This window comes from Indicator indicator, chromosome 23, assembly GCF_027791375.1.
Source record: "Indicator indicator isolate 239-I01 chromosome 23, UM_Iind_1.1, whole genome shotgun sequence".
Taxonomy (NCBI): domain Eukaryota; kingdom Metazoa; phylum Chordata; class Aves; order Piciformes; family Indicatoridae; genus Indicator; species Indicator indicator.
The window spans coordinates 14,400,715-14,423,508 of record NC_072032.1 but is presented as its reverse complement, the minus strand read 5'-3'; the positions used below and the strand labels follow the sequence as shown (position 1 = coordinate 14,423,508).

Genomic DNA, 22,794 nt, shown 5'->3' with positions numbered 1-22,794 from the left:
AGAGTTGGGCACTGCCAGCCTTGTGGAGCATGGGCACACCTAAGCCTGCTCTCCCAGCTCCAGGACGGATGGACAGTTCCCAGCCCTGCTTTTCTTGTCCCACTGCATAGTGGGTGGGCACCCAAAGCCCCAGGGTGGGTGGGCACCGTGCCCACTGACCTTGCAGCGCATGGTGATGAGCTGGCCAACAGCGTTGCTGGCCAGGCTGGGGCATGGCCGCAGGCTGAGCTCCTGCAGGTGTGGCACCAGGAGCAGGTGAAGTGCTGCCCGCGTCAGGCGCCGGCTCTCGCCCAGCAGCTGGATCAGCTCCTGCACCAAGCTGCCAGCTGTGGAGAGACTAAGTGTCAGACCGAGAGTCCTGGCACCACTCACCCATCTTCCTCCTCCTTGCAGAGGAGGTGCTTGGCCTCTAGCACTCACCCAGGTCGTTAAAGGGACCCATGACAAAGCGGAACTGGTACTCATCCAGGTAGTTCTCGCTGTAGTCCTTCACCCAGAGGCTCTGCATGTGCTGGGCCAGGCTCTGCAAGCAGAGGCTGCGCAGTGCTGCCACTTCCTTTCTCCTCGGCATCTGGCTGCTGTGGGGGGGAAAGGACAGCGGGGGCACGTAGATGTGGCGCTAAAGGACATGATTTAGTGGTGACCTGGCAGTGCTGCGTTAACAGTCGGACTCAAGGACCTTGAATTTCTTTTCCAATCCACAAAATTCCACGATTCCATGATCTCCTGCCTGGAAGGAATCTCCAGGCAGGTGAGATCTCACGAACCAGGAAAAGCCCCTCCAGATACTCAGTGGATGAGAGTACACTGGACCAACCAGCACGGATTTAGCTGTGGTTAGAAAGGCCCCGACACGGGAAAACCGTCTGAGTACTAGCAGCATGCCACCTGTGGGACCCCCAGCCAGACACAGTACTCAGTTCACTGGGACAGCAGATGGGGCTGTGGGAGCCGCCCGTCCAGTAGCCGCTGCCTGGCCTGCAGCACTTACCGACAGCTCCACGCGCCGTTCCGCTTCCTCCTCCAGTCCCAGCTGCACCTCCCCGTCGGGGAGGACCCAGCCCCGTCGGGGAGGACCCAGCCCCATCAGCGCCGGCAGCTCCCGCCCCATTGCGTCCCCTTTTACCGGCAACAAGACGTGCCCGTCTACTAGGCCACCCCGCCAGCTTCACTTCCGTCAATACGCATGACCAGTTCCGAGAACCCCTTCCGCCCTTCTGACTCCCGTAGGGCTGCCCTAACTAATGCCTGCACAAATGTGGGCCAGGCGCGCGTAGAATCGCGGGGAGGCAACGCTGCGGGCAGCCTGGAGAGGCCTAGTGGGGGCCTTGCGGGCCGGACCCCTGGTCTCTGAGGGCGGGAGGCGGGGACCGGCGCTAAGGAGCGGTCGGGCGGCAGGTACCGGGCGGAGGCGGCCTTGGGTGGGTCCTGGAATCGGGAGGGGGTTTCTCCTGCCTTCTAGTGCGTGTTTTGGTGGAGAAGAAGGTGAAACGTCAATACTGGGATGCGGAGCATCCCCTTCCCTTCATAGGGCTGTGGGTGGGGCTGTGAGGCGCCGTCGGGAGGTCTCAGCTTCCCCCCGTGGGATGTGTAAGGTTGGGGTCGACGCTGGGTTAGCGCTGAGGGATCTCTCATCTTTTCCATGGGGTAGCTGTTGGGGTAGTGTGTGTGTCAGTGCTGATGTACCCCAACACCCACCCATGGAGGATTTGGAGGCGGGGGAGCAGTACTGGGCGACCCCCATCCCCATGGGGTGTCCACTAGGGGAGGGGCAGTGCTGGGGAACCCAACTCTCATGGAGTGTCTGTTGGGGAAGGGGGCAGTGCTGGGTTAAAAAAAAGAGTAGTCTTTCCCTGCTGCTGTTTGTAGCTGCAGGTTTTGGGGTTGTTTCCTGTGTAATTCACCTTTTCCCTCAGCGTGGTGCTGGAAGCCTTCTGTCCGACTGGGACACGGTGACTGGCTCCCTCGTGTGGGATGCAGCAGCGTGATTCCATGGTGGGCTCGTTTGGGATGAAGGAATCTGTTCCATGGGGGGAAAAAAAACCCAACAGAGTCACCCTGGATTGCCATGGGAACCCCTCTTCTAGTGAGGACAGGGCTCATTATGCAGCTGCCACCCTCAGCATGAGCTTTAAGCGTTCACTGAGCTGGAGCTTAGTTGTGAAAGAGGAGAAGGTCTCGCATCTGAGCAGAGCCTGCTCGTGGTCCCAGCCTCTTTCAGCAGTTCCCATGGTGGGGAGCCAGGATTTTGTGCTGAAAACCTGCATCACACCTGTCTGGATGGAATAGAATCATAGATGGAATAGAATCATGGAACTGAATAGACCTTTAAGATCATCAAGTCCAACTGTGAACCCAGTGCTGCCAAGAAACAGGGGTTCTGAATTTGAAGTTGAGCCAAAACCTTATGAGACTAAGAAGTGGAGATTTGAGAAGTAGTATTTAGAAAGGACCAGAAGCTGCACAAGCTGAAAGGGTCAGCTTTGGGATTAGAAATAGTTGGGTTTGGAGGTGGAGTAGGAGTGACTCAGCCATTGGGAAGTTGCCATGGGGCTGATCGGCAGTTCAGTGGGCAAGAAGAGAACAGGAATTGTTGTGCCTGGGTATTTGATGGGATCCTGGGATGCTTTGGCTTGGAAGGGACTTTAAAAGTCATCTAGCCCAATCCACAAACACATTCTCTTCCATACAGTCCAGTAAAGGTACAGTGTGGCTCTGATAGCTGAGTGCTGTGTGCTGGGCACACAGGAGTACAAACCAGAGCCCTCATTAGTCAGCAGGATAATTAACTGATCAAATTAACACTGGACCATGGCCCTTGTTTTGTGGCCCATGGGACTGTAGGGTGTGTGCCCATGTGTTGTGCCAGTCTTCAGCCCTGCTGCATCTGATCAGCAGCTTGAATCTTTCTGATCACTTGGGGTTGAATGGATCCCATTTTCTCCCGTGCAAGGTGAGGGCCACAAGCCTCACATTTGGACTGTGTCACAGAATGTCCCTGGTGCTCAGCCCAAGCATGATGGCTGTGGTGGTGCCTCACCCTGTGCTGCTGCCACTGTCATGTTAGCTCTTCATGGCTGCTGTGGCCTTGTGCCCCTCAGGGGAAGGAGACCCTCAAAGAGGAGACCCCATCCCTAGCACTGTCACATTTCCATCCTCCTTTCCTGCTTCCCAGTGCAGGGACAGCCCTGGAGGGGTTCCCCAAAGTGTGGTGTATGAGCTGAGGGGCTGTGCTGGGTATTTGCTGCTAAATGGGTCTCTTGGTGCCTTCAGACAGCAAGCTGGGGCTGTTCTGTGCAGCTGAGCTGTCTGGGGGTTGACCCCTCCAGCTGCACCCTGCAGCCCTGCCAGAGGAAAGCTTCTGTGGACTCCATACTTCTCCTCAACAAATAGAACCTTTCCTTGTGGTTCTGGTGATGGTGAATCGTGGCTGGTTTCGGAGCTCCTGCAGTGTGCACCCAGCAAAACCTGTGTGTGTGTGGCCTTGCTGCACTCTGCAGTGCTGCAGAGACAAGCACAAACCAGCCCAGTGCTGCTTGTTTTCTGTGCTTGATAGCAAAACCTCCCAGTTCCTTTATGTGTGGCGCAAGACTCCCTGAGCAAAACTCACCAGGAAGGGCTGGGCTGGTCCTTAACTGGGAGGTGGATGTTGTGTTTGGGTTTTAAGATCCTGCCAAGGTCTGGTGTGTGACCTTGGTCTGATTTCTCTCTTTTCTTTCTTTCTAAGCACCAAAGCAGTGCCTGTGACCCACTTCGTGGGTGCTCTTCCTGAATTAAACATCCCTAAACTTCATTGGGAATGTCTGAGGGGAAAGAAGGAGCAGTTTTTGTTTGTTTTTGGTAGCAGGAGGTTGTGTGGGGAGCAGCTCTGCCAGGCAAGGTTCTCCCTCAGGCAGTTGTGTTCTACTAACACACTGCAAAGCCCCAGATCCACAGCAGGACCTGCGGAAGCTGAATCCCAGGGGGGGTGGTTTCCACCTTTCCTAAAGAGTCTGCAAATTTGTCTTGAAAATACCTGAAGAGTGCAAAGCAGTGAGGCAGAAAATGGGCTGTGGCCAGGCAGGAGCTGTTGAGCTGGGCACACAGCACCTTGGCTGGATCCTCCTCTTGGCACAGGAGGAATTCTCTGCTGGGTGATTGATTGATGGATTAATTGGGTTTTATGGGCTATAAAATGCCCAGCATCCCCAGATGATGCCACCACTGAGTGGTGAGAGGTGATGGTATGCCTGGAATCCCTGCCCTCGGAGGGAAAGGGGGCTGCTGGCTGGGAATTCCATGACAAGAGAAGTTCATTAGGGATGGTAATTACTCCAAGAAAGAATTGAAGGTGGTTGGGTCAGTGCTGCAAGGAAGCAGCTGGTCGAAGTCTCACAGTTTTGGTTGATCTTGGAGCAATAAAGCAAGAAGGAATAAAGAGTTTTGCTTGATCTTGGAGCAATAAAGCTGAGCAGGGTGGTATTTAAATCAGCTTTTCTGGCTGTAATTAAACCGGTGAGGGCTGACTGGCACCGACATGGCAATGGCTGGGGTTCGGTGGCCACGGGAGGGGCTCGGGGATGAAATAATGAGCGATGGTTTGATGGAGATGAACCGAACGTGACTGACCTCCTCCCGCTGCCGGGGAGCCGGAGCTGGTCCGCGGCATCTTTTCAGGCTGTTTCCGTGGTTACTGTCCCCTGGCAGCGCTGCTGGCACGTCGATTGCGATCCGCAGAGTTTGCCTTTTAAAGCCCCGAGGGAAATGGTCGGGTCTGGGGCACGAAGCCCGCAGCCGGCGTTGTGCCGCGGTGGCTGCGGCGCTGCGGTGCTGCAGCTGTGCAGGGCGCAGGCTCGCAGCGCCCGCCGGGTCCTAGTGCCATGCATCCATTCTGGCTCGCAAACGGGGTGCTCAGCGGTGCTGGGCTGGGGTGCTGGCAGCAGTGTCCCCTCCTCCAGTGGCTGGCGGTGGGTGGCACTGCGGTAACAACGTGCATCTGATGCCGTTTGAAATAGCTGAGGCATCTCGGTAGCCTCCTCCTGGTCCTGAGCGGCAGTGTGGGTGAGCTCCTGCTGTGTCCTGGGTGTTGTGCCCGTCACAGAATCGTCCCTGCACTGCGGGTGTGCAGGGTGAGACCTGTCCTGTGTCCCGTGGGGGCAGGGACAGTATGAGGGATGCTCTGTGCCCCACAAAGATCACGGTCTGAATGTAAGAGGGGACACTTTGTGACAGGGACACGTGGGAAGCATGAAGAGTTTATGGGACAGTACTGGTGGGTGTGGGGGCTTCAGCCTGGCTGTAGCACACAGTGTGCACTGGTTGGCAGTGCAGAGGCTTAATTCAGGTTTTTAATGGCTCAGCAGATTTTTTTCTTGTGTGTTATTGGCCTCATTTAGGTGGCTCTTGGGAGGCAGAAATAAGTTTATTCTGCTCCTGGTAGTGCTGGAGTTGATATTTCTTTGGTTCTTGCATCAGCTACAGGGCTAGAATTTGCCTTTGATATAATGGAATCATTTGGGATGGAGGAGACCTTAAAGACCATTGAGTTCAATCATAAACCCATCACTAAACCATGTTTTTAGCACCACATCTCCACAGTTTTGGAATCCTTCCAGGAATGGGGACTATCCCAGTGCCCTGGGCAGCCTGTTCTAGGGCTTGACAACCCTTTGGGAGAATAAATCGTGCTTCATGTCCAACCTGAAACTTCCCTTGGCACAACCTGAGTCTGATTCCTCTCATCCTGTCACAGACCTACCCACTGCACTGTGCTGTTCTGCCCTTCAGAACCCAGAACAGATGAGGAGGAGGAGCTGGTGCAGGTCAAGCTTCCCTTACAGTCATTCTCCATCAAGAACAGAGAGGTCCCCAGGCTGAGTTTCAGGTCACCTGGAACAATCTATAGAGCTTAGAGTTTAATTAAAAGCCTTAAGCTCATCAAATTCAGTCTGGATTCATACTAACACAATGAAGAGTGAACCTCGAAGTGCCATTTTTAGAGTCTCTTCTCTGAACCCGAGTTTGCTGGAAAACTGAGCAGCTTATGACTCAGGAAGCTTTGCTGCCCTTATTCTGTCCCTGGGCACCACTCGAAATCTGTCCCCAGCCTCTTGCCCCTCACCCTTTAGCTCTTGCTGAGCATTGCTCAGATCCCCTCTGGGGCTGCTCTTCTCTGGCCCAAACACCCCCAGGGCTCTCAGCCTTTGCTCCTCACAGACTGCTCCAGGCCCCTCAGCAGCTTTGTAGCCTCTGCTGGACTCTCTCCAGCAGTTGCCTGTCTCTGTTGAACTGGGGAGCCCAGACCTGGACCCTGTACTCAAGATGAGGCCTCCCTAGAGCAGAGTAAAAGGGGACTAGAACCTCCCTCAACCCGCTGGCCACAGACTTCATGCACCCCAGGATCCCACTGGCCTCCTTGGCCATGAGGGCACATTGCTGGCTCACAGTGAACTTCTTGTCCACCAGCACTCCCAGATCCTCCTGCACAGAGCTGCTTCCCAGCAGGTCAGCTCCTCACCTGTGCTGGTGCAGGACCCCACACTTACCATTGCTGACCTTCATGAGGTTCCTGCTCACACTCTCTGGCCTGGCCAGGCTTGTTTCAGATGTGGAAACATTTCCTACTTTTGCACCACTGTTTTTAGCTTTCCAGTGGCACCATAACAATTCCCTGGCTGGGTATTAGAACCTCAGCAGTGTCCTTACTGGAAACACCTTCACTGTGTCCTCCTTTGTCTTACTCCTTTGGCTGGTGGGGGGGAGATGAGGCAGTCTGATGAGAGCTCCTCAATGCTGGTGATGGTTTGTGCTGCCACTGGGTTCACTTGGCATGTGCCATGAGGTGCTGGCTGCTGAGCAGACTGGTGGAATGGGCTCTGTGGGGACACTTTGAGGGGGGTAATAGTGTTTCTGTTTGAAAAGGTTTGCTTCAGGTTTAAGGTGGCAAACTCCAGGGGCGGGCAGGAGGGAGAAGTCAGCCACACAGCGTTTGTGATGTTGTTTTTAAATGGAAAAAGAGCTTCCAGCTGCAGCTGGCCTCGCTGGGAGGAAGCCTTCCTGCCATTTACTGGTGTTTTGGTATCTGTTCTGTTATCCCTAAGGATCTGTGGGAAGGACAGGGCTACATTCCCATCCCTTGAGCAGTGGATGTGACCTGCATCACCCATTCCCAGGCTGCTGCAGCACTGTTCACTCTCTGCACCTTCTCAAGCCCCTGTGAAATCCTGTAGCTGTTTCCCAGTTTCCTTTGCATCCAGAGGATTTATTAATGGGATTTCCCTGCTTGTCCTTCCAGCTTCTCCCCCAAATGATGTTTCCTGCAGTGTAACCTCCCAGGTTCTGGAAGTGGGTCACCGAAGACTTCCAAAGCTGGAGGTGGTGGATAAAGCACCTGATGGGTTTTGTAAAAGGGAAAAAAATTTGGAGTAATGAGAGAGGAAGCAGAAGGGACCTGATTTGGTGAGCTTGGGCAGGGAGCCCCAGCGTGTGCAGACTCCTTGGAGAGGAACAGGGAAAGGAAAGGTGACATGAGGTGTTTGTAGATTTTGAGGCTTCTTTTGTCCCACAGCTGTTGGTGCTGGACTGTACCCAGAGAAAGGCAATGAAGCTGGTGAGGGGACCAGAGCACAGGACTGGTGAGGAGCAGCTGAGGGAACTGGGGGTGTTCAGCCTGGAGAAAAGGAGGCTGAGACCTTCTGGCTCTCTACAGTTCCCTGAAATAAGGCTGGAGCCAGCTGGGGGTTGGTCTCTTTTCCAAAGGAACAAGCTGTAGGACAAGAGGGAATGGCCTTAAGTTGTGCTGGGGGAGGTTTAGGTTGGACATGAGGAACAATTTCTTCCCCTTGAGGGTTGTCAAGGCCTGGCCCAGGCTGTCCAGGGCAGTGGTGGAATCCTCATCCCTGCAGGGGTTTCAAAGCTGTGTAGATGAGGTGCTGAGGGACACAGTTCAGTGGTGCCCTGGAAGTGCTGGGTTAAAGGTTGGACTTGATGATCTTAAAGGTCTCTTCCAACCTCAACAATTCTATGACTTTGTCCAGGACTTCCTCTTCACCCTTTTAAACACCTCCTGATGAGGTTGGGTTTTCTCTCCATCCTCTCCAGGTAGTTCATCACCTTTGTTGTGGTCACTGCAATCAGGTGCAAAACCAGGGTGCAAACAGCCGAAATTCAGGGTGCAGTCCCTGTCTTGGGAACAGCCACGGGTGTTGGTGTGCTGGGGTGGTGGCAGGGCAGAAAGTCCCCAGCTGCTGGTGGGTGCTGGTGTCTCCCAGCCGTGGAGGAGGTGGCTGGTCGTGGTGGCTTGCCAAAGCCATGCTCACCATTTCAGAGGCAGCAATTAACGCTGCTGACAGCTCTGAGAAGAGGGGCTGATGGCTTTAATTAGGCTCCTATTCAGATCAACCCGGGGAAGAACAATTATTGATTTAAAAAATGCCCCTCATTAACTGTTTGGGCTCCGTGCCTGCAGCTGCCTGTGCTGTGGCTGTGCTCACCTCAGCTGGGGAGCTGAACCTGGTCTGTTGGGGTGCATGAAGAAGAGTGTGACCAGCAGGTCAAGGGAGGTTCTCTTCCCCCTCTACTCTGCCCTAGGGAGGCCACATCTGGAGTACTAGGTCCAGGTCTGGGCTTCGCTGTTCAAGAGAGAAACAGAGACCTACTGGAGAGAGTCCAGCAGAGGCTACAAAGCTGCTGAGGGGCCTGGAGCAGCTCTGTGAGGAGCAAAGGCTGAGAGCCCTGGGGGTACTGAGCCTGGAGAGGAGCAGCCCCAGAGGGGATCTGAGCAATGCTCAGCAAGAGCTAAAGAGTGGGGGACAAGAGGATGGGGCCAGACTCTTTCCAGTGGTGCCCAGTGACAGAACAAGGGGCAAAGGGCACAAACTGGCAGCCAGGAGGTTCTACGAGGAGAAACTTGTTTGCTGAGGGGGTGCAGGAGCCCTGGAGCAGGCTGCCCAGACTGGTTGTGGAGTCTCCTTCCCTGGAGAGATTCCAAACCCACCTGGGCATTGTGATCCTGGGTAACCTGCTGTGGGTGCCCTGCTTTAGCAAGTTGGGTGGGCTAGATGATCTTCAGAGGTCCCTTCCAACCCCACTGTGCTGGGGTTTGGGAATTCTGTGATTGTGATGTTATTTCTCCTTAAACTTTGCCATTCACTGATGCAGTGCTGGGGGGCTGGGAGAAGCAAGTCATGGCTGGTGAGGGTAAGACTTGGTGCTTAATGAGGGGTCTGGAGGGTACCCTGAGCCTGGCCATGGCACTGACTTCTTGGTCAGCCTCCAGGTGGGAGGAAATCAGGATATCCCCTACACCCAGCAGGACAGCTGACAGGAGGCTTTATGCTTCCCAGGGCCTTTTGTCCTTCCTTTTGTCCTTCCTTCACTTGGGTGGGCGAGCGGTGGCCGTGCCAGTGGCAGTGCTGTGGCTGTGCCAACGCCGATTGCTGCTGGTGCTGCGGCTGCACCGGCAGCCGGGGAGCGTTAGGACCCAGCAGTGCCGGTGACAAGTCTGGAGCAGCACTAGCGCAGGGTAGGCTCCATCAGCCGGGCTGGATTTCTGTGTATCCTCCAGTAAAGAATCCTCGTCCAGGAAAGGGCTTTTCCCCCTTCCTGTGCCACCCGGCAGCGCCTGGCCGGGCACGCTGGGGTGGTTTGATAGGCAGGAGGGGGAGCGAGCTCTGCTGAATTCCTGCTGGCCATGACGGCAGAACGTCAGCTACAAAGGATAAACCTTTAAAATAAAGAGAGGAGCCAGCAGCAGCATGGCCCAGAGCAAGAGACACACATACAGCCGGGTAAGCTGCTGGGGGGAAACTTACTGGCAAACTCCTGGTGATGCTGGGAGGTGATCTGGTGCTGTGTGGTGATGCTGGCGTAGGGGAAAACAGAGCTGGGTTTGTGCTGAAATGGAGATTGTGCTTCCTGGGCTTTCCTCTGTCTGGAATTTCATCTCCTCATGCCTGACAGCGTGTGTTTGGTGGGTGGGTGGGGGGTGGACAAACAGCCTGAATCCTGTCAGCAGCCATGTCCTTTGGGTGGAAGTTAGGCTTCCTTTGCTGGGGACGGTCAGCAGGACCGCGGCGAGGCCTCGGCTCAGGCTCTGCTGGTGGCAGAGCCTTGCTGGGGGCTGCTCAGCACAAAGATTTGGGCTTCTTTTCCTCTCTGCAGCGTGGGCTTTGGGTTTGGTTTTGTTTTTTTTTTTTTTTCCCCTGTACTTATTTTCCAGGTTGCAGGGTGAGACACTGAGCTTCCGAGTGCCTGCCAACCATTTCCAGGTTTTACCGTATTGCAGCTAACCCTGGGCGGTGCGGCGGGCAGAGCACCGGGCACCGGGCACCCGGCCCCGCCGCCAGGCCTCACTTCCCAGCTGCTTTTCTTTGTCGTGTTCCTCCTTGCTGCTGCGGTGACATCGTGTCCAGACCCTGGCTGCTCTGGGGACAGGCAGTGCTGCCCTCGCTGTCTCCTTTACTTTGTGGCTCCAGGCACGGCTGGAGACCCCTTCCTGCCACCCTCTCCATCACACTGGGGCTGCATCCAGCACAGGGGCTGTCCCAAAGTCCTTCAGGGCCCAGCTCTGGGCCAGCATGGGCACAGGGGTTGTGTGACCACACCAAGCCCACCACCAGTGGGGTATTAGTGGTTTGCTTCCTGGCTGAAGGGTTTTTTTGCTTCAGCTGCTGAACAGAGACAGGCTTGGGGCTGCTGGTGACAGTGCATGGCTGGGAAGTTGCTTTGCCCACCCTGTGCGGGGTCAAAGTGTGTTTCCATGTGGGGATGTGGCTGCAGATGCTCCCCTGGGCCTGGAGGGGATGTCTGTGGTGGCTTGAAGGCTGCTGGAGCCTCCTGGGCTCTGTGTCACCTGAATGTGGCTGTTTTCAGTGCGGGAAATAGAGGGAAGAAGGTGGAATCTCAGCTGAATCTTGGCAGCTCTGTCCTGCTCGCTGCGTTCGGTGTTGGGCCCCTCCCTGCAAGCAGGACATTGAGGTGCTGAAGCCTGGCCAGTCCAGAGAAGGGCAGTGAAGATGGTGAAAGGTCTGGAGCAGAAGTCTTGTGAGGAGCAGCTGAGGGACCTGGGGTTGTTCAGCCTGGAGAAGAGGAGGCTGAGGGGAGACCTTCTGTCTCTCTGCAGCTCCCTGAAAGGTGGTGGGAGCCAGGTACAAGTTGGTGTCTTCTTTCAAGGAACAAGTCATAGGAGAAGAGGAAACAGTCTCAAGTTGCACCAGGGGAGGTTTAGGATGAACATGAGGAACAATTTCTTCCCCTTGAGGGTTGTCAAGGCCTGGCCCAGGCTGCCCAGGGCAGTGGTGGAATTCCCATCCCTGGAGGGGATGTGCACATGTGGTGCTGAGGGCCATGGTTCAGTGGTGCCCTGGCAGTGCTGGGTAAAAGGTTGCAATTGATGATCTTAAAGGTCTCTTTCAACCAAAACAATTCTATGGTCACACCAACACGAAGTGATTCCGTGAGCTTTGGTGGGGCAGGGTGGCAGCTGTGAAGAGGCCAATTAGCCTTTTACTCCAGCTGCATTTGGATGCCAGTGCCACAGTGACCAACACTGTGCTGGGGCTGTTGTGGTGGTGACCATGCAAGAGTTTTAGGGCCATGTGGTCATACAGCAGTGCTGTGGGTGGTGTCATTGTGTTCAGGAACACCCAAGCCATCTGCATGTGGTATCTCACTCCCCAGGCTTCAGCAGGATGAATCCAGCACTATGGTGGGTGCTTCCTCCTGCCCCATCTGCCAGTCCCTCAGTGGCAGACCTGCTCTGGATCTGCTGGGTATGATGGCAGCCACCTCTTCTGTGTCACCAAGGTCTGCTCTTAATCCCAGGGCAATCCCCAGCTTTCTGTAGGGTTTGGTGATAACCAGACTTAACAGAAACTAGAATTATTTCCAAGCCTTTCCTTATTCCAGCTTTACTCCCGCAGCCGGAGGCCAAGAGCATTTTAACCTGTGGCAGTGAATCGTACCACGGGAGCTTGTCAGAGGTGGCTGCTGTGTTTGAGATTCACCTGAAACTTTTTGATCTGTGCTGTGAGTGACAGTTTGAGGTTCAGTTAGTCAGGCCTGCCTGGGGGGAGGTGCTCCTGGGTCCTGCCAGGCTGGATGCTTCTGAGCCTCCTGCTCAGGGACTGTCCTGCTGGACACTGGTGGTGGTGGCTGCTCTGATGGGTCGATGTTCCTGGCTGTTTCTCCAGCTCCTGGATCTCTGCTGCCTTCTTGGGGGTCCCCTGTGGGGTTGGTCTGGGCAAGCAGGGGGACAGGTCACTGCTGCTGCAGCTGCTGGGGGCAGAGCAGGTGGATTTCTCATTTCATGTGAGGTAGCTGCTTGCCCACCCTTCAGACCCCTGCTGCATGGGAGCAGTGACTGCAAATTGTCCACACCAGTGCTTGCGCCCAACTGCCGAGGGCTGCTGCCTCATGCAGAGCTTGTCAGAGGGTGAGTGGTCACCTGGAGTGTCCCCCTTCTCCCATGGGCTGGTGACTCTGGGAGCTCCCTACAGATGTCTGCTGCTCCATCCATCACTGTGCCACCACCTCAGTGCCCGTGCCCACAATCTGACTATCTGCAGCACTGCTGTGTCCTGCTGGAGAGGTCTGTGTGACCAGAGGGGATGCTCTCACACCTCCCTTGGTGGCTGAGCACTGGCAGAAGGAGGCCTTCAGGCTCACTTGGGGCTGGGATAGAAGATGTCTTCTGGATGCCCCCAAATCACCATGTGCCAGTGCAGGAGGAGCTTCTGGGCTGTTGAAGTGTGCCTTGTACCCTCGATGTCGTGAGTGGTGGGGACCCATGGAGGGGAAGGAGCTGGGGAATGGGCTCGGGGCAGGACACCTGGCTGATGCTCCAGAAGGTCCTTGGTAAGACTTTGTAAGCAGAGTGTGTTTGGAAGACCTTCTTCTGAAAGGCTTTGTCACTGATACCACAAATCCCATCCCCTCTTGGGAAGGGAGGGTACTGAGCATGAGATTAGGGTGGAATTGCTGAACTTCCTGGCTTTAACCTGGAACCTGATTGGCTGGATTTACCAAATGAATTCTGTGTTTGCCACCAAACCTCCCTGCTCCTGCCTTTGCCAGCTTGAATTGCATCAACTTCTGTCACTCAGTGCCAGGGAAATGGCAGCCACTCGAGGAAATGACTTTTCTGTTACTCACTTGTGGTGATGCTACCCCAAGTGTTATTAATTGGCTGCTGTGTTAATTAGAACATCTAATTAAGTGACAGATAAACCCTAAGACCAACCCTGGTTTGTAGAGGCTGAGGGGAGTCATGAGGCAAAGACAAAACTGTTTTGAGATGTCTCTCAACCTATGTATCTTCAGGTTTTATCTTCTCTCCTGGACTGTGCAAGTGTTAGAGGTGGGAAGGGTCACCAAAGACTGAATTCTGTACTTTTATTGACCAGCAGCTCTGGGGGAAGTTCTGTTGTTCCTGGGCCAGATGCTCAGCTAGCAGGGAGAGTACAGGAGTGGGCAGCACGATGGAGAAAATCCTTCATCCGGGATCATCCGGTTGGGATTTATTGGGACAGGAGCTGGGACAGTGAGCTCTGTAATGGTTGGACTGCATCTCTGTGTCAGAATTTGTGAAATGGGCCCCAAAGAGCTTTTGTGGTTTAAAAATATCAGGAAATTCTTTTTCCATGTGAAGTCCCAGATTTTCTTCCCTGGAGAATTCCTGTTACTGCTGGTGAGAAAGAGAGTGGTGCTGGGAGGCTAGCAGTACCCTCCACTGCTGCAGCTCCACCAGTGGCTGCCCCAGACTGGCCTATGAGGCTCCTCAACTGCAGCTCTGCTGGCTGCCCCTTCCTTGGTAGGCCTCTGTCCATAGCCACATCAAAACCCACTTGAGAGACAGTGCTGGAAAAATCACTGCAAGAGGCTGGCAGCCTGCAGTGGAGAGTGGGTGAGCAGCTGCAGAGAAGGACATGGGGAAGCCTCCTGAGTTGGCTTTGTGGTCAAAAGATCTGCAGTGTGGAGCCATGTTGGATCCTGAAGCCCTCTGTTTAAAAATCCAGGGGGTTTGGTTACTGCTGATGTTTGCTTTTACTCTCATTGCACTTTGGAAGGGAAGCAAGGAAGACAGAGTTGTCCCTCAGCCACCAGGTGAGTGCCCTGCAGAGAGCATTCCCCGGACACCCACGTTGCAGCCCACAGCAGCAAACGTGCTGCTGCTGCAGCAGGAACAGTGAAAAAGTTGGTTTTTGAGGCCAGTTTGTCTGCTGCCACTCTCCAGACTGATGCCATGGAAAACCAAAACCAAAATCATAGACTCATTGCATCACACCTGGAGTGGGAGGGACCTCAAAGGTCATCTGGTCCGACCAGATGCAAGCCTGCGTTGGACTTGATCTTGAAGTTCTTCTCCAACCAAAACAATCCTGGGACTCTCTGTCTTGTCCCACTCACTACAGCTGAGAGGCTGCTTCATGCTCTGCTCCTCTTGAAATATCTCCCTGACCTTTTTTTCTGCTGGTCCCTGCCCTGGCTGCCTCCTTGGTGATGAGGTTGTTCTCTGTGTGTTCCTCCTGGCACCGGTGTTTTGCTTCTGCTCTGCTTTGCTGAGCGTGCTCCTGTCCCAGCAGCGCTGCTGCAGGAGCATGCCTGGGAGCATCAACAGAAGTTACCCAAGAAATGTCCCATGGTCAAGAAAAAGAAGCTGAGGGGACACCTTCTCATGCTCTACAACTCCCAGAAATGAGGTTGGAGCTAGGTGGGGGTCAGTTTCTTCTCCTAAGGAACGAACAATAGAACGAGAGGAAACAGCCTCCAGTTGTACCAAGGAAGGTTTCCATTGGACATGAGGAGAAATTTCTTCTTCAAAAGGGTTGTCAAGGCCTGGCTCAGGGCAGTAGTGGAGTTCCCGTCCCTGGAGGGCTTTCAAAGCTGTGTAGATGTGGTGCTGAGGGCCATGGTTTAGTGACCTGGCAGTGGTGGTTTGACCCTGCGGTTTGTCTGCTGGTGGTGTTTGCAGTGGTGGTGGTGGTTGCAGTGGTGGTTGCAGTGGTGGTTGCAGTGGTGGTGCTGGTTCCTGCAGCAGTGATCCAGGTCTCTGCGTGTGCCAGCCAACAGCTTTCTGAACTCCCCAGTTCTCCACGTGGGCTGTAGCCACTGAAACCTCCCTTAGTGTCTGGCTGCTGCTGGGGCTTGTCTCCATGTCCATCAGCCTCCGCTGCTCTTCCTCAGCTGCATTCTGCCACAGCATGGCCTTGAAAGCCACTTTCTGTTCCCCTCTGGATAAAGAGTTCATTCTTTCACTGAGACAGAGCCCAGCAGCCATCAAACTGAGATATTTCATACCCAATGAACAGCACAAGGGACAAACGGGGTGATGTCAGTGCCAAACGTGCCCTGTGTGAGACCCTTGTGAGGACAGCACTGCAGGGCTGTGGGACTTGACCTGAGTAAGGCAGCCACACTTCCCCGGCCTTAGCTGTGTCCAAAAGCAGTGTCCTTTTGAAGGCCATTTGGGGAGGGGCTGTTGGGGTAGGGTTCATTTGTAAGCAGTCCCACCATGAACCCAGCACTGCCAGGTCACCACTAAACCATGGCCCTCAGCACCAGGTCCACGACCTAATGCAGTGATGCATGCTGGAATTTAGATGTGGATTGCTGTTTGTGATGAGGATGCCTCAAACACCTTGTGATAGTCCCTGCTCACTGCAGGGGGTGGGCTGGATGGTCTTTAAAGGTCCCTTCCAAATCCACTCGTGGGGGTTGGTCTCTTCTCCTGAGGAATTAAGTGACTGGACAAGAGGGAATGGCCTCAAGTTGCACCAGGGCAGGTTTAGTTTGGACATGAGGAACAATTTCTTCCATGGAAGGTTAGTCAAGGCCTGGTCCAGGCTGCCCAGGGCAGTGGGGGAGTCCCCATCCCTGAAGGGGTTTCAAAGCTGTGTAGATGTGGTGCTGAGGGCCATGGTTTGGTGGTGACCTGGCAGTGCTGGGTTAAGGGTCAGACTTGAGGATCTGAAGAGAAGCAGTTGGTGGTGGGTTTGTGTTTCTCAAACACTGAAGAGAAATAGTTGATGGTAGTTTTGTGTCCCCCCAACACTGGAGACAAGCAGCTGATGGTGGTTTTGCTGTTGGTTGTGGTTCCTGTTGGCAGTGGAAGGAATCACTTTTGCTGGCTCCTGAGCAGAAAGGGATGGTGGAAGTGGATGGAGATCGACCCCTGGGCTGTGGGTGGCCCCAGAGGGGCGTTGGAGGGGGATGAGACCTGACTGTCCAAGCTGTGAATGTGTCTGTCTGTGTTTAACCCTCTGTGTCTCTCCTCTCTGCCGCAGGCGTCCAGCACCGGCCCCAGGATGAGTGTGGAAGCCGGCAGCAAGCCCCTCAAGGTGGGCTCCAGGGTTGAGGTGATCGGGAAGGGGCACCGCGGCACCGTGGCTTACGTGGGTGCCACCCTGTTTGCCACGGGCAAGTGGGTCGGGGTCATCCTGGACGAAGCCAAGGGCAAGAACGATGGCACCGTGCAGGGCAAGAAGTACTTCACCTGCGAGGAGAACCACGGCATCTTCGTGCGCCAGTCCCAGGTACCCCCTGCCACCCCCCCTGGCCTGCTGGCATCACCTCTCAGCACAGCCTGGGGCAGGCACAAGGAGTTTCCTTTGCTGCCAGACTCAGCAGTGGTCCTGGGATCTCATTTTGCCTGTGCCAGAAGCAGAGCAGCTCCAAGCACAGAGAGGAACCTCAACACAGGAGGGTTCACCTCAACATGAGGAGGAACTTCTTCACTGTGAGGGTCACAGAGCACTGGAACAGGCTCCCCAGTGAGGTTGTGGAGTCTCTTCTGGAGGCTTGCAAGACCCATCTGGATGTGTTCCTGTGCTGGATTCTATGGTCCTGCTCTGGCAGGGGGGTTGGACTTGAGCATCTCCTGAGGTCTCTTCCAACCCCTGACATCCTGTGATCCTATGATCAACTGGAGGCTGCTGAGGCTGGGCCCTGTCCCAGGCTGACAGGTGACAGGAAGCTCCACCTCAACATGAGGAGGAACTTCTTGACTGTAAGGGTCACAGACCACTGGAACAGGCTGCCCAGAGAGGTTGTGGAGTCTCTTTCTCTGGAGACTTTCCAGCTCCATCTGGATGCAATCCTATGCAGCCTGCACTGGAGTCTATGGTCCTGCTCTGGCAGTGGGGTTGGACTCTCAGATCTCCAGAGCTCCCTGCCAACCCCTAACATCCTGTGATGCTGTGACTTCTGTGTGCCCTTAACTGAGTGCCTGGGTGAGCCCAGCTCCTGGGGTTAGTGTGGAATAATTGGGTCTAAAAAAGCTGAGTGAATGCCACAGAGAGGGCAGGGTAGTTTTATTTTGCCTCTAAAAGGAAGAGTAAAGTCTTCCTGCTGCCTTGCAGAGTCATTGAGTGGATCATCTGCAGCAGGTGGAGTTTGGGAACAGTATCTGGGTGTTTAGCTGGAGGAAGGCAGGGAAGTGTAATTGAATTAACTAATGTTTACCTTCAGGTGTACAAAACCTGTCACCTGGGTTAGGTTGTTGAGCTTTTCCCTGTGTGTGTGCTGTTGATAGGAACAAGTGGCTCATTTCTGTACAAACAAACCTCTCCTGGTTTAATTTCCCCTGTGTCAGTGTCACAGCACCAGCACAGCATGGTGATGCTGCTCTTGGGCCCCACAGGTCACTGCTCTGAGCACAATCTCACAGTGAGGGGCATTCAGCTTCTCTCTCCTTCCTTTTGGTACCAAATGACTGGTTTAGGTTCCACCTAAACCCAGCACTGCCAGAGCAACACTAAACCATGGCCTCAGCACCACATCTCCATGGCTTTGAGATCCCTCCAAGGATGGGGACTTCACCACTGCCCTGGGCAGCCTGGGCCAGGCCTTGACAACCCTTTTGGGGAAGAAATTGTCCCACAGCAGCACTTTGTGTGTTGCTGCACTTTCCCACTCTAACCCAAAGCAAATCCTGCTCTGGCTTCTGCCACTGCCTTGTGCCATCTTCCAGCAAGTCTTCTGTGGCCACCCAAGTCATACCTGGTGGGGAATTCCAAGACCACCCAAACCAGAAACTGCCCTTGACAGCTTTAGATTCTTGTCATTTTTAAACTCAACTTGCAGGCTTGAGATTGAGACGGAATGGAGAGGACCAATACTTGTCTGCAGCAGCTTGGGTGGTGTTGATCTTCTGAGGTGAAAGGATGGTTCTCAGAAGTGATCTAACCCTTTTCCCACCTTGTTTTCTGTATTTATCAAGCAAAAAAATATGTCCAAAAATAGTTAACAGAGAGAAAAAATCTTAAACCTTCAATCCTTAGATAGCTTCAGATGGCTCAAACCTGGAGGAGTTCCTGCCTGTGCCCCCTGGGCTGCTCTGGTGAGCTGGGCAAATGAAACAGCCCCAACCAAACCCTGCTCTGCTGCATTCTGAGTCACTGCAGCTGCTGGGTTTCATGGAAGAGTATTTTTTAGTTTTTCATATGAAAAGAGAGTTTTAAGTCAGCTTTTGCTAAGGGAACACAAACCCCAAAGCTTCTCTCTGCTGTCAGTAACTGAACCTGCTGCCAGAGCAGGGTTCCTGAGCTAGTAGCTCTGCAGAGTGACTGTGGAGCTGTTAGGGAGCATTGGGGCTGCCAGATCCTGAGTTTTGATCTTTTTTTTTTTTTTATTCCCTGTGGGAATAAACAATGTGAAGCCTGTGGAAGGAGGGTGGTTGGGTAGCTGAGCTTGACCTGTGCCAAAGAACTGCAGTCAGCTCTGTGTGACTCTGGCCCAGCAGGGGCCTGTTTGCTGGTCATGCTTTGGTCTGGGGTTTGTGTAATAATAGTGGCTTTGCTTTTTCCAGATCCAAGTCTTTGAAGATGGAGCTGATACAACATCCCCAGAAACACCAGAATCAGCTGCCTTGAAAGTCCCCAAACGAGGTATGGCCAGTCTGGGTTACCCCCTGGGCTGTGGTCTGACCAGATGAGGTCCTGATGCTGAGCAGGGGGTTCCCACCCTGGGGAGGTGGGTGCAGGTCTGGAGGGGGCACAGTGGCTATCCCAAGGCCCTGCTCCTGGGTTGGGTGTGCCAGACTCCATCCCCAGGTCAGGTGTGCCAGGGCTCACCTTTAAGATTATTAAGTCCAACCCTTCACCCAGCACTGTCAGACCATGTCCCTCAGCACCACATCTCCATGTCTTTAAAACCCCTTCAGGGATGGGAATTCCACCACTGTCCAGGGCAGCCTGGGCCAGGCCTTGACAACCCTTCTGGGCAAGTAGTTGTTCCTCATGTCCAACCTAAACCTCCCCAGGCACAACTTGAGGCAGATTCCTCTCATCCTGTCACTTGTTCCTTGGGAGAAGAGACCAACCCCCACCTGGCTTAAGCCTCATTTCAGGGAAGTTGTAGAGAGCCAGAAGGTCTCCCCACAGCCTCCAGGCTGAACAAGCCCAGTTCCCTCAGCTGCTCCTCACCAGCCCTGTTCTCCAGACCCTTACCCAGCTTTGTTGTCCTTCTCTGGACATGCTCCAGCACCTCAATGTCCTTCTTGGAGTGAGGAGCCCACATTGACCCCAGGATTCCAGGGGCAGTTGGTTTTGGTTGAACTGGTCGGCAAAGGAGCTGAGTTGGAGGGGCAGCAGGACAGCAGCAGGTGGACACTGGACAGGTTCTGAGGAGACCAGCACCTTTGGGGTGTTACAGTGAGCCCAGGCAGCCAGGCCTGGTGCTGGCTCTGCTGCTGCTCAGGGGCAGGGCTGTGGGTGCTGGGCTGTGGCTGCCTGCCAGGGGTTTCCATGGGAACAGCAGCGCCAGCTGCTGCAGTCTGACTGTGCTGGGTGGTGCAGGGATTGCTCCCCTGTGCATCCAGCACCTTCCTCTGCCAGGCTGGGAGAGGGGTGAGGGGTGTGCAGGGAAGGTGGCTCCTGTTTCTTATTCCTGAGACACTTGTGCAGCATTTGCTGTTGGGGTGGTCAGTGCCACAGCTGGGAATCACAGAGCTGCAGACTGGTTTGGGTTGGAAGAGACCTTCAAAAGCCATCTGATCCAACCACCCTGCAGGGAGCAGGGACATCTTCAACTAGACCAAATTGCTCAGGATCATAATGTCCAGGAGGGTTTGGAAACTCTCCAGAGAAGGAGACTCCACAACCTCTCTGTGCAGCCTGCTCCAGGGCTCCAGCACCCTCACACCAAAGAACTTCCTCCTCGTGTCCAAATGGAACCTCCTGGGTTCCAGTTTGTGCCCACTGCCCCTTGCCCTGTCACTGGGCACCACTGAAAAGAGTCTGGCCCTATTCCCTTGCCCTCCACCCCTTAGCTGAGCATTGCTCAGATCCCCTCTGGGGCTGCTCCTCTCCAGGCTCTCAGCCCCAGGGCTCTCAGCCTTTGTTCCTCACAGAGCTGCTCCAGGCCACTCAGCAGCTTTGTAGCTTCTTCTGGACTCCCTCCAGTAGTTCCCTGTCTCTTTTGAACAGAGGAGCCCAGACTTGGATCCAGTACTCCAGCAGTGGCCTCACCGTGGTCAGGGCTATGGATTCCCAATGTTGGGAAGTTCCCTGGGCTGAGATGGAGAGCAGAGCTGTGGCTGGCTGGTTTGGGAATGTTTCTGTGTGGTCTTCTGTACATGTACCTTGTGCTAGTTCAGATTCCACGTACAGAGTGGGATGAAGCTGTTTGTTGTGCTGCCTGAAGGGTCTCTGGAGCTGTTTTTCTGTTGCTGCTCACCTTAGATTCCCTTTTGGAATCCAGCTCTGGTCATATGGACCTTCAGGCTGCTGTGCACTTCCCACTGAATGCTCTGATGGTGATTCAGGTTCCCTGAATTGCAGTAACTCAGCTCAGGAGAAGCAGCAGAGCCTGACCTAGTTCTGACACACGTGTCTGAGTGTTTGGCTTCCTCAGGCTCTGCCAGCAGGCACAGTAAGGGAGTCCCTGTTCCCTCAGCCCACACCCCATTGTGCCACCCTGCCTCCTGCTTCACCCTGCTCCCTGCTGCCCTCAGAATGCCTCAGGGGCTCCTTTCTCCGGGCTGCAGACACTCTGTATGCAGGTCACACCCTCCCCAGGCTCACCCTGCTGTTTCTGTTTTGCTTTGCAGATTCCCTGGATGCTTCCAAAGCCAGCAAACTGGTGAGTGCTGGGCTGGAATTCCTCAGGCTCCAAAACACATTCCCGTTTTGGGGTGCAGGTAGTGGAAGAGGCAGACGTACCCATGCTGTTCTGTGCCTTCTCATTCATTTTTATCACTTCTAGAAGCTCCATTTTTCAACCCTGTGCACATCCCCTACCCTCCTCCAGATCCCCCTTCCTCCAAACACACAGAAAGGACAGGGTTTTGCCAGCCTGTCTCTTTCTTACCCCCTTTCATTTCAAGGCTGCAATGAAAATGCTCCTGGTGAAGCAGATTTTCCTGGCAGCCATGGAAGGAGGGCTGTATGAAAAGTAATTTTTAAGTGATGACCAGAAATCAGTAAGTTAGTGAGGAATAACCCCCAGGGCAGCTTCCTCTGTCACAGATTTTACCTCAGTTCAGTGAATATTGCAGCATCCACCCCCAGCACAGCTCTGGGCTGCTTTCCCTTCACTGACAACCCTTAGATCCTGCAGGAAGAATATTCCACGTTCCTTGGGAGCTTTCTCTGGCTCCTGTGTGTGGCTGACAGAGAAATGCTCTGTTTCCTGTGGGTGCAAGCTCGAATTTGGCATTTCCTCACTTCTGAGTCACAAGTGTGAACCCCTAGATTAAGTATCTAGCAGACCTCCTGTCCAAAAGCATCACTTGGTTGGTTTTTAATGCTGAATGTGTTTAGTTTTGGCTGCTGATGGAAGCAGAAGGTGTTGGTGGATGGAGCTTGCTGCTGCTCTGGGCTGGGGATGCTGCTGCCTGATGTGCTGCCATGCTCCGGGACACCCAGGCTGGTTTATCCTTATGGAAAACACCGGAGCTCAACATGAACACCCTGCCACTTTCCAGACAGTGCTGGGGGTGTGCCCAGCTCCTGAGGCTGAGTGATGCCACCATGATGGGCACACAGGGGTTTTGCTTCTGCCCCTTGTGTGACATGCAGGTGAAGTTTACTTTCCAGGATTCCACTGCTCCTCCCAGGAGCTGCTGCAGAGACATGGACATGAGGTGCTGGAAAAGTGCTTTGAGCCACTTGCTCAGTATTCCAGCCCAGACTGGAGGAGGTTTCCAAGCATGCTGTGGGTGAAATGTGATTTCTTATCAGCAGGGATGTAAGCTTCCATGAGAACTCATCCTCAGGGCAGCAGCCAGTGCAGGGCTTTGCCTTGGTGTCATCAAGAGTTGCATTTTAAAAGCAAAAATGCTGTGTTAGTGGTGAGCTGTGAGCAGCCTGTGTGACCTGAGGGGCATAGAAGTGCACCCACAAAGCACGTGGGAGACGAAGCAGTCGGATACAGCTCCTTCTTCCCTTGGCAGTGCCTGGCCTGAGGGGAGCAGTGTTTGTGAGAGCTGGGCTGGGATCTCTCCTTCTCAGAGACCCCGAAGCACGTTGGTAACTCTTCTTTCCAAGTGCTGGTGGCCACCATTCAACTCACTTTAACTTCCTTGCCTGTGTCCTGGCACCTAGAAAGATCCTGTGCTGGAGCAGAGGAAGGTGAATCAAACACACTGCAGTAAAGCTCCTAACAGAGAGGGTTTGAAACAAACTCTGGGTTCTGCTTTCCTCTCTTCAGCAGCTGTTTAAGTTCATCTGAATGCATTCCCTTTCTGATGGTACCTTTGCAGCCCAAGCTGAGCCCTGTTGTCCCCCTGAGCAGCAGGTTCTGAGTCTGGCTGTGTGGGAGCAGGGAGCAGCTGGCTGCTCACCGCTGTCGCCCCGCTGGGAGCTCTAACTCTGTGCT

General features: G+C 54.3%; 1 protein-coding gene across 1 annotated transcript in view; it reads left to right on the top strand.

Moving 5' to 3' along the window:
- Positions 1 to 16,274: 16,274 nt before the first annotated feature.
- Positions 16,275 to 22,794, top strand: part of DCTN1 (dynactin subunit 1) — a 42,042-nt gene continuing 35,522 nt past the window's right edge. Inside the window, exons 1-3 of the mRNA XM_054391653.1 lie at positions 16,275 to 16,511; positions 18,785 to 18,863; positions 21,026 to 21,057. Coding sequence (XP_054247628.1) covers positions 16,284 to 16,511; positions 18,785 to 18,863; positions 21,026 to 21,057 — 339 coding nt within the window. The 5' untranslated portion in view covers positions 16,275 to 16,283. The remainder of the gene's footprint in view (positions 16,512 to 18,784; positions 18,864 to 21,025; positions 21,058 to 22,794) is intronic.